The 12,102-nt window shown below is 41.3% G+C and overlaps 1 protein-coding gene across 3 annotated transcripts in view; it reads left to right on the forward strand.

Moving 5' to 3' along the window:
* LOC124621835 (ubinuclein-1) overlaps positions 1-12,102 on the forward strand; it is a 352,960-nt gene that overhangs the window by 205,210 nt on the left and 135,648 nt on the right. For all 3 annotated transcript variants that reach the window (XM_047147277.1, XM_047147276.1, XM_047147278.1), the window contains one exon: positions 7,296-7,454. In XM_047147277.1, the coding sequence (XP_047003233.1) occupies positions 7,296-7,454 (159 nt within the window). The remainder of the gene's footprint in view (positions 1-7,295; positions 7,455-12,102) is intronic.

A 12,102-nucleotide genomic window follows, 5' to 3' on the forward strand; every position in this document is an offset into this window, starting at 1 on the left:
TTTCCTGTTGACCAGTTCTATATATCACATTATGGAAGAATGGCAGAAAGGCTGTACCGTACTTTTCTTCTTGCGGTGATACAGAATTTTTTCTCAAAGAAATTCAGCATTTTTTCCATTGTCATATTTTACGGGTTATAGGATGCACCTTAATTTCCAAGCAATTTTTTGTTTGTCGTTTTTGTTAATAGGTTGCAAATCCAGGCCAAAATAAAAGTCCTTAGTTTATGAAACCAATTCCTGAAAATAGTCATCTGAGCTACCTCCTCCTCCTCCTCCTCCTCCTCCTCCTCCTCTTCTTTGTCATCATTGTTGTCCTCTTCGTATATAAGATGGTCATCACTGTCATTGAGAGCATTACTTATGCCACACTACTTGAAAGATTTACCAATAATGTCTTCCCTCACTCTAGACCATGGCTGTTCTGTCCAGTGACATACTTCTTTGATTGTACCTTGTTTTAAAGTTCCCTTTGACATGAATTCATGTTTGGTTACATCCATCATACATCCATTCTTGTTTCGTTTGTTTCAGTTGTGAAGTGTTTCGTGTTTGGTTACATCCATCATACGTGTTTCATGTTTGGTTTCATCCATCGTACATTTGTTCCATTCTTGTTTCATTTGTATCAGTTGTGAAGTAAGCTCTCCCAGAATAACAGCAAGCTCTTTATTTCCGTGTCTCAATTTCTCTTTCACAGAATTTTTCAAATGCCTCCTAGACTGAGCTAGCACAAGTAGAAACTTTTCTTCAAGAAAGCTCTGTTAATATGTAATTTCATACCAGCGTTGTCGATACAGTCCTTGTTTCATACATGAACGCTACCCCCTGGCAGTATTTCAGAAGGTTTTGTCATTGTTTTGCACTTGGAAACGACCATTGAGTGAAGGACGACAGTGTAGTGCATTTTTTCATGTCCACTTATTTTTATAATTACAGTTTTAGCACATTTCATGGCAACAATTCTGTTACTCAGCACATCAAATGTCAGAATAATTCCTTTCATATTCACTATTTGGCTTAGTTCCATGCTGGTTTTCTTTCGATATTGAGTAATAAAGTAATGGAAAGATAATATTTTCTCTTCATACTCCTGGGGCATTTTCCGAGATATTTTGGTTTTGGTTCACATGCTACGTCCATGATCGCTTCACAAAACTATAGCACCAACCAACTCTATCCTTAAAGTCTGTTAAGTTCCGATGTAGCACTAGCTTGCAAGTGTTTATTTGAATAATTTGTGTATTAATTTGTGCCATTTTGACGGCATCCTTGAATCCATTTCGGTATGTCATCTTTTAGTTTTGGCAATTTTACATTCTATCCTCTATTTGCACATTTAGTCTTCTTCATTTTTTTGGTTCATCTTTACTAGTGCGCCAATCGCGGATTCATTGTGATCCGCTGAAAGAAAGGTCCAACAACTTCGGATGACCTGATATGACACCATACCATCATCTTTGCATGCCCCTGTGCTTTGTCAACACAGTCATGTGGGGTTTTGGCTGTCCATCAATGGCAGTTATGCTTGTTTACAAATCCTCCACTTTGGAAAATTGCCTCATCAGTCCACAGAATGTTCTCAAGAATTTCAGGCCAATCATCATTCCAGCCGAAGAAAATTTCTCCAGGCTCCATTGTTACATCACAGTCATCAGGAAACGATTGCTGCGCATAATGTGTGTTAAACAGCATAAAAGTGAGATCTTTTGTTAAGAATTGCAGCAACTGCATAACGCGAAAGACCACTTTCATTAGATCGCTAATGCAGTTATTTCGTAGAGCTCCTCATTAATATTTCACCAACTCTGCCCACATTCTCTGCTGTCCCTGAAATTGATGGTATTCCTGATCATTTTGCATTGACGACATTCTCTGTTGTTAGTAGTTTGGAATGGCAATCATTAACTGTTCTTGTACCCAGTGTTGCTTGGATCCCTTCTTCAGTCCTCCACCACCTTTCCACTCATCCCACAGATCCCCACACCTCATAACGGACTGTTATTCTGTCCTATTCTTCCAGTCAACACAGGCAGCATTATTCAATGAAACAAAAGAAAAAATGATGCTAAACACAATCTCAAGGAGTGCTGTTTCTAACAAAAGTACTTCTAAGAAAATTGGTTCATAAATACAGCACCTGCAACAATTTAAAAATAGGGAGTGACTTATCAGACACCCTTTACATTGTGTGTAAGGAAAGATTCTGCAGGCAAAAACCACAAGATCATGTTATACTTTGTATAGAAGAAAGGGATATAGGTGTACATGGTGTTGGAAATACACAGTGAGACTGTGGTTTGTCATTCTGCTCTGTTGCTGTTTGGATTGCTCTTTATCCTATGACCATAATATTAATGTGGAATTGAAGGGTTGAGGAGGGCCATACTGGAAGCCATATAGGTTCTCAACAACCCAACATGTTTAATCCCTAAGAGGACATTCATACTGTTTGGTAGACCATGCATATCTTACAGCCATGTCACATACCATGAGGTAGGAAATGGGCTTGAACATAGCAAGGCAGATATCCACATGGAAAATGCAAAGTGCAGTGAAATCAGGAGCACCATAATTAATGTTGGGGTTTCTCACCACATCAGCAGCGAGAGAGAGAGGTGTGCACCAACAGTGGTCCACTCAACAACAGTGAACATAGACATGACACCAAGTCATCTTTTCAGGTGAGCCCAAGTTTTGCATACAGTGTCATGATGTTTCCAAGCATTGAGGCTTTGAGGAGAAAGAGTGGAGCCAGACTGGATTCATCATTGCCATACGAGCAAAGTATTTGGCGTGGTGATATGGGATACTACTGGAAACACAACACTATCAACTTTGGTTTGGATAGCTAGAACTTTTGGACAGCAGGCATTACATTTTTGATGTACTGAGGCCTGTGGATGTGCCCAGTCATACTAGGGGTCTCCACGACATTACCTTTAAACAGTGTAATGCAAGACCACATGTTGCCCATGCTGTCCTTGGCCCACCTCATCGAAGTTATCCTTTTTAAGTTTACTGATCATGAGGACCAGTGAGAGCTGGGCAACAGCATGTATCAAACGCCAGCACAGTTTGACTGATACCTGCACAAACGTTCCAATCGTCACCTGAGCCAGGAAAGAGGCATGACCAATATGCTTGTAATGCACGCAAGACAAATGTGTGTGCAGCAGCACCTTTAATGCAAAATGCAACACCTGGAACATGTCCTGAGGAACAATAGGCACTCCACCTGTTATAATTAGTGTCATGAAACTTACCAGCCGGCAAAGTGACGTGTCAGCAGAAGAAATGTTGTGTGCAGCTAGTCTACCAAATAAAGGGTGGAGCAAAAAGAATACATGGCTTTCTAACAAGTACACTACTGGCCATTAAAATTGCTACACCAAGAAGAAATGCAGATGATAAACGGGTATTCATTGGACAAATATATTATACTAGAACTGACATGTGATTACATTTTCACAAAATTTGTGTGCATAGATCCTGAGACATCAGTACCCAGAACAACCACCTCTGGCCAAAATAACGGCCTTGATACGCCTGGGCATTGAGTCAAACAGAGCTTGGATGGCGTGTACAGGTACAGCTGCCCATGCAGCTTCAACACGATGCCACAGCTCATCAAGAGTAGTGACTGGCATATTGTGATGAGCCAGTTGCTCGGCCACCATTGACCAGACATTTTCAGTTGATGAGAGATCTGGTGAATGTGCTGGCCAGAGCAGCAGTTGAACATTTTCTGTATCCAGAGAGGCCCGTACAGGACCTGCAACATGCGGTCATGCATTATCCTGCTGAAATGTAAGGTTTTGCAGGGATCGAATGAAGGGTAGAGCCACGGGTCATAACACATCTGAAATGTAAGGTCCACTGTTCAAAGAGCAATCAATGCAAACAAGAGCTGACAGAGACGTGTAACCAATGACACCCCATACCATCACGCCCAGTGATACGCCAGTATGGCGATGACGAACACACTCTTCCAATGTGCGTTCACCCTGATGTCGCCAAACACAGATGTGGCCATCATGATGCTGTAAACAGAACCTGGATTCATCCGAAAATATGACGTTTTGCCATTCGTGCACCCAGGTTCGTCGTTGAGTACACCATCACAGGCGCTCCTATCTGTGATGCAGCCTCAAGGGTAACCGCAGCCATGGTCTCCGAGCTGATAGTCCATGCTGCTGCAAATGTTGTTGAACTGTTCGTGCAGATGGTTGTTGTCTTGCAAACGTCCCCGTCTGTTGACTCACGGATCGAGACGTGGCTGCACGATCCGTTACAGCCATGCAGATAAGATGCCTGCCATCGCGACTGCTAGTGATATGAGGCCGTTGGGATCCAGCATGGCATTCCGTATTACCCTCCTGAATCCACCGATTCAATATTGTGCTAACAGTCATTGGATCTCGACCAATGCAAGCAGCAATGTCGCGATACGATAAACCGCAATCGCGATAGGCTACAATCCGACCTCTATCAAAGTCGGAAACGTGATGGTACGCATATCTCCTCCTTACACGAGGCATCACAAAAATGTTTCATCAGGCAACGCTGGTCAGCTGCTGTTTGTGTATGAGAAATCGGTAGGAAACTTTCCTCATGTCAGCACATTGTAGGTGTCGCCACCAGCGTCAACCTTGTGTGAATGCTCTGAAAAGCTAATCATTTGTATATCACAGCATCTTCTTCCTGTCGGTTAAATTTCCCGTCTGTAGCATGTCATCTTCGGGGTGTAGAAATTTTAATGGTGAGTAGTGTATAATTGGCTCTGTTTTGATCACATACAAAATGTACTCACATCACTACAATTGGTAATGCATCTGATTTATGAATTTTTAAATATAACATCAGGCAGATAGCGGCCTTCTTCATGAATACACATTAAGTCTTTCTTTGAAGATTGCCATCACTTTTGTCAACATGTCATGTAAAACAGCAGCAATTTCTTGATCTATTGGAACTTTCAGGTAATTGAGTATATGAAGTTTGTTGCAGTACACTTTACTTTTTAGGTAACCCCATAAGAAGAAGTCGCAAAATGACAAGTTTGCCGAGTGTGCTGGCCAGTGGACATCGCTGAAACAGAAGATCACGTGTTGGGGAAACATTTCTCGAACAACTGCCACGGAATCATTAGCCGTTTGGCTGTTGCTCCATCCTATTGGAGCCATGTGTCTGCCATGTTCATCCCTATAGTGTCCAGTTGTGACGACATGAAATTGTGTAGTATTGCAACATAACATGCGGCATACACTGATAATGCCTCCTTAAAAAGAGAGAGACCCAGTAATTACCACATTGAACACTTCACACCACAGTGTCACTTTTGCACTTTGCAGTGGTTTTTGATACACTTCTTGTGGGTTGCCTGCTGCCCAATACAGGCAGTTTTGTTTGTTCACATAACTAAGTGAAAGTGCACTTCATCTCTCATCATCATAATCAGCAGCAGCAGTAGCTAGAACATCAAGCATTCTCTAACAAAACTGTCTCTGTTCATCATAATCATGGCTGTGAATCTTCTGCACGATCATAATTTTGTATGGATGACAATGTAACTCATCATTCAGGATGCACTGCAGTGAGTGACGAGACAAACCCTGAGTTGTAGCATTGCTCCTTGTGGAGTGTCGAGGACTTCGAAGAACGTGGCTTGTACTCTATCGACATTTTCCTGCGTTCACACCGTGCAAGGATGACCAGACAACGTCTGCTTTGTGACATGCAGTTGCGCGAAAAGAGGTACTCCAATGCTGTATTGTGTTGCCATCAAGTATTGATATGAAGAAATGTCCAACAGCAAAAACGTGACGAGGTATGGTCCATTGCGCCATTGCTACTGAAACTGGATGCTCTTGCCTACAACACAACAGGTCACCCACCCTTCCATTCTATTCCCACCACTGATACTATGATAGCCAAATCCACATTCTTTTTGTGCCACCCTGTACACTTCCAGGGCGGTGGACAGAATCGGCCATATAGTGTGCAAACACAGCTTGAAGGTTATGTGCAACTGACTGAGATCAGTGTGCGTCTCAATTGGGGGAAAGGCAAATGGAATCCTCATGCAATGTTAGGAGCATACCATATACTGTGTACAGTGGAAAAGTCTGTGGTGGAATGAGAAATCAACTGTGTCAGAGCATGAGTTGTGCAAGACCAGTTATGTAACAAAATTCACCAACATGCACATTCTGGATATTGTGGCTGTTTGTTTAGGGAAGCCATTGAAATTCACAAGACAAACAAAAGTTTCAAGAAAAAAGGAGACGTTCTCAAGACAGGCTAGATTCCTGTGCTGCAACAAACAGCCATTGCAAGTAACAGTGGAGGAGCTACAGCAAAAATGGCCAGCAAAATGCCCCTTGTGAATGTTAGCACGGGCTGTACATACAACCTCTGGTTGCAAACTTGAATCCAGTCCACATCAGAAATGCAGGGTGAATTTGTGGGAATGCCGGCTACACAAAATCATTAAACAACCGTCAACCGAAGATCTCAATACAAAAGCCAAAAGGCAATTTGTCACAGCTTGTGAATGTGGCTGAGTTATACCTGAAGCCAGATGGTCAACAAAATAGTACCTGAGAAAATGTTATTCTTGCAATACACGTTGTAGTTTCATGCATGTTCGCAAGTCACTGTCTAGGTCCTGTGAAGGACCATTGGAAAGTACTTCTGTCACTATAGCTGATAACCCTTGATGAAGAAAGCTGGTAGCCTAGTTGCCGCTGTAAAGAGCAGACATTTTTACCCATTTTATTGACTATGTAGATCTATTAAATGATGATTGTGGTTAGACATGGAGATAAGTTATACAGTTACTGTTTATACTATGACACAAATGATGTTGTTGATGCATTGGCTAGGAGAGCCCCTTTTTGTTCTTTTACCCTTTGTATTTGATTCAACACTGCCACGTGAGGATTTCATAATGCCATAAACAGTTTTAACCAGCCAGTGTTTGTCAGACAAAATACACAGGCTATAAACAGTGATGTAACATTCCCATTGCAACAGGAACCTTTTATCATATCTTAGCAAATGTGCCTTCTGCCTGAAGATGACCATTGGCTGATCAGAACCTCACACAACACTGAAATTAGTACTCATGGGCAGAATGATATTCTTCCTAAAATGCCCATTTTACCAGTTTCTGTCATGATCACCTGATATTATTTGTTGCCTTTTCTGAGCCTTTTTCTTCAGCTTGTGTTGCTATTATTTCATAAAATTTATTATAACAGTTTTGAAGTAAGTGACTTTCTTTGTTAAAGCTTGGAGTACAAATGCCAGCAGCTTCCTTGCAATATTAGACATCAGGTTTATAGCCATTTGGCCACATCCTTGCCTTGTACCAAAGAGACTCTAATGAAAAGAGCAAAAAAACTTCGACTGCAAGCTGAAGAGGATAAAATGAAGTTGCCTTTGAGAAGGTACGGTGTACATGTTTAATGTTTTGTTTATTTCTTATGTAACAGAAAAATATTTATGTGGAAATTATGTATTATTAGGTACTGGAATGCCTACTACACTTCACTATTTACATCATATGTACTTTTTTAGATTGCCATATTATATGAATTATTCATTTACATTCATAATTGCTTTTATGAACACTCATAGACAGGAGATTCGTTGGAGGATAAGGAGTGACTCAAGAAATATGTTGGTAGAGAAGATGATGATTTTGTAAACTATTCCTATGCTGTTTAACATACATACACTGAAGTGCCAAAGAAACTGGTTTAGGCATGCGCATTCAAATACAGATATATATATAAACTGGCAGAATATGGCACTGCGGTCGGCAATGTCTTTATAGACAACAAGTGTCTGGCACAGTTGTTGGATCAGTTACTGCTGCTACAATGGCAGGTTACCAAGATTTAAGCAAGTTTGAACTTGGTGTTACAGTCAGCGCATGAGCGAAGGGATATGCATCTCCGAGGTAGCGATGAAGTGGGGATTTTCCCATATGACCGTTTCACGAGCATACAGTTAATATCAGGAACCCGGTAAAACATTAAAATCTCATAACATATTAGACCCTCTGGTGACAAACAGACCCAAACTATTTGAAACAGTTAACGCAGAACAGGGAATCAGCGATCATAAAGCAGTTACGGCATCAATGATTTCAGCCGTAAATAGAAATATTAAAAGAGGTAGGAAGATATTTCTGTTTAGCAAAAGTGACAAAAAGCAGATTTCAGAGTACCTGACGGCTCAACACAAAAGTTTTGCCTCAAGTACAGATAGTGTTGAGGATCAGTGGACAAAGTTCAAAACCATCGTACAATATGCGATAGATGAGTATGTGCCAAGCAAGATCGTAAGAGATGGAAAAGAGCCACTGTGGTACAACAACAGAGTTAGAAAACTGCAGCCGAAGCAAAGGGAACTTCACAGCAAACATAAACATAGCCAAAGCCTTGCAGACAAACAAAAATTACGCGAAGCAAAATGTAGTGTCAGGAGGGCTATGCGAGAGGCGTTCCATGAATTCAAAAGTAAAGTTCTATGTACTGACTTGGCAGAAAATCCTAAGAAATTTTGGTCTTATGTCAAAGTAGTAGGTGGATCAAAACAAAATGTCCAGACACTCTGTGACCAAAATGGTATTGAAACAGAGGATGACAGACTAAAGGTCGAAATACTAAATGTCTTCTTCCAAAGCTGTTTCACAGAGGAAGACTGCACTGTAGTTCCTTCTATAGATTGTCGCACAGATGACAAAATGGTAGCTATCGAAATAGACGACAGAGGGATGGAGAAACAATTAAAATCGCTCAAAAGAGGAAAGGCCGCTGGACCTGATGGGATACCAGTTCGATTTTACACAGAGTATGCGAAGGAACTTGCCCCCCTTCTTGCAGCGGTGTACCGTAGGTCTCTAGAAGAGCGTAGCGTTCCAAAGGATTGGGAAAGGGCACAGGTCATCCCCGTTTTCAAGAAGGAACGTTGAACAGATGTGCAGAACTATAGACCTATATCTCTAACGTCGATCAGTTGTAGAATTTTGGAACACATATTATGTTAGAGTATAATGACTTTTCTGGCAACTAGAAATCTACGTGTGAAACCCAGCTCGCGCTATTCGTCCACGAGACTCAGAGGGCCATAGACTCAGGTTCCCAGGTAGATGCCGTGTTTCTTGACTTCCGCAAGGCGTTCGATACAGTTCCCCACAGTCGTTTAATGAACAAAGTAAGAGCATATGGACTATCAGATCCATTATGTGATTGGATTGAAGAGTTCCTAGATAACAAAACGCAGTATGTCATTGTCAATGGAGAGAAGTCTTCTGAAGTGAGAGTGATTTCAGGTGTGGCGCAGGGGAGTGTCATAGGACCGTTGCTATTCACAATATACATAAATGACCTTGTGTATGACATCGGCATTCACTAAAAATAACTTAGAACAGATTGTGTGGGAGCTCATTCATGATGGTAATATATTACAACTAATGGCAACAAATAGACCCCTCTTATTTGATTCACAAATTCAGTAAAATAAACAAACAGTTAGTGTCACTTCTCAAGGAGGAAATTAAAATATCTAGCACTGGTTCAAGTTTAGAAAAATAGTTGACCGATGCATATTCAGTAGAACAGTTAAAGAAGGGAGGAACTCTATACATCTACATCTACACTCGGTGAACTGGTGTGAAGTGCATGTCTGGGGAAACTTTCCACTGTACCAGTTATTAAGGCTTTTTCCCATTCCATTCACATATAGAGTGCGAGAAGTGTGACTGTTTAAACGCCTCTGTGCATGCTATAATTAGCCTGATCTTCTTCTCACAATCCTTATGGGGGCAATGTGTAGGGGTGATTGTATATTCGTAGCCAGTTCCTGAAACTTGTAAGTAGACTTTGTTGGGATAGTTTATGGCCAGATAGTTCCATTTCTTCAGCGTCTCTGTAACAGTCTCCCGCAGGTCAAAGTAACCTATGATAATTCATGCTGCCCTATTCTGTATACATTCAATATCCCATGTTAGTCTTATTTGTTGCAGCTAGTTTTATTTGTTGAGGCCCTACACACTTCAGCAGTGTTCTAGGATAGTCACATGAGCGATGTTCAAGCAGTCTCATTCTAGCAATAAACTGAAATTCAGCCACCTGCTTTACCTACACTCAGCCTATAGGACTGTACCATTTCATATCTGTACAAAGTATTACTTTACAGAGCACTACATTTTTTTCGTTGTGGAGTGCATGACTACATTTTTGTCAGACTATGCAGAACTTCGAAATCTTACTGAGCTTTTTAGATGATATTTCATTACAGACAACTGTGTCATCTGTGAATTAATTTTGCGGAAAGGTCACTGATATGAAATATGAACAGCAAGGACCCCAACACACTTCCCTGGAACACATCTGCCATTGACTCCCAATCCAAAATAACTTGTTGCATCATCAGTCCAGTCGCTTCGCTTGATACCTCGTACGATCATATTTTTGGTTGTAAGCATTGATCAATGTTTTCGGAATCCATGCTGGTTGATGTGGAGGACGTCATTCTGTTCTTGATACCTCATTATCTTTGAACTCGGGATGTTTCAAGAGCCCATAACAGGTGGATGTCAAGGATCTTGGACAGTAGTTTTGTGGAACACTTCTGTTTCCATTCTTGTTAACTGATGTGACATGGACTTTCTTCCAACTACTGAGCACAGTTTTCTATTCAAGGGATGTACAGCACATTATAGTTGAAAGACGGGCTAACTCATCCACAAATTCACTATAGAATCTTATAGGGATTCCACTGGGCCGTGCAGCTTTTTTCAGTGTTAATTCCAGCTCTTTCTCAGTGCGACTGACACATTTGTTTCACTCACGTTGTCAGTGGAACGAGAATTAAATTGGGCATCAGTTCTGGGTTTTCTGTTGTAATTGAACATTTGAAAACAGAGTTTAACATTTCTGCTTTCTCAGTTTCAATTTATGTCTCATACATGACTGAACACTAACTTGACATATTTATCAAGTGCATGGTGAATCATTCTTCATAACCTCCATCGTGTTTAGCAGAGGGTGTCAGCTCTACTGCCTGCTGAGTGACAGTCAAGTGTCCACATGCACTGGTGGGCAAACGTCTGATGTGGAAGCAGTCGGGCCTTAGTGTTTATGGCCAGTGACCATACTACACCAACTGAACGCACATGGGGAAGGGTGGAAAATTGGCTAGTGAATGTGCAGAGTGAGTGCAGTAGTGCCACCTGGTGGATAGCCTATACTGGCTGCACATATGCGAGAACAAACTGAGGGGCACTCAGCTGGCCTCACCCTATGTACTAGTGGTGGAACAGGCAGGTACACAGTCATGGTAAATTATGTTTGAAGAAAAAAGTGACTTCTACATAACAAGTATGAAACAAAGCATAGTGATATGGAGAGATGTTCAGTGACACACACATTGTTGTGACAGGAACAATGTGGAAAGCTTTCAACAGCTGCCCTTGCATAAACTGTATGAAAGACATCGCACAAAATCCAGAGAAATACAGGTCACTTGTAAAGCCTGCCAATGGCACAAAAGATAGAATACCAACACTTATATATCACGCAGGAACTGAAATTGATGATAGCAAAGCAAAAGCAGAAATGCTAAACTGTACTTTCAACTGCTCTTTTACAAGGGAAAATTCAGCAGTATTGCCTCAGTTCAGTTCTCACACCACTGTGAGGGTGAGTGATACAGATATTACATCAGCAGCATTGAGAAATAGCTAAAATTGCTAAGCCCCAGGACCTGATGAAATCCTTACCAGAATCTATTCAGAATTGGCAGCTGAGTTATTCCCTTTTTTAACTGCAGTATACCATAGATTCTGCAAGGAGAGGGGGGGGGGGGGGGGGTGATGATGATGAACCTGTGCTCAGCAGTTGGAAGAAAGCACAGGTCACACCCATCTACAAGGACGATAGCAGAAGTGATTGACAAAACTATCATCCAGCATCACACATCCATCTATTGTACAGTTATAACAATTTCTGACATCAAACGTAATTAAGTATCCAATACAGAATCCCCTGAAAACCAGGGAGCAATGCAAAAAGGAAGTTGCAGTAT

Source organism: Schistocerca americana, chromosome 7, assembly GCF_021461395.2.
Source record: "Schistocerca americana isolate TAMUIC-IGC-003095 chromosome 7, iqSchAmer2.1, whole genome shotgun sequence".
Lineage (NCBI taxonomy): Eukaryota > Metazoa > Arthropoda > Insecta > Orthoptera > Acrididae > Schistocerca > Schistocerca americana.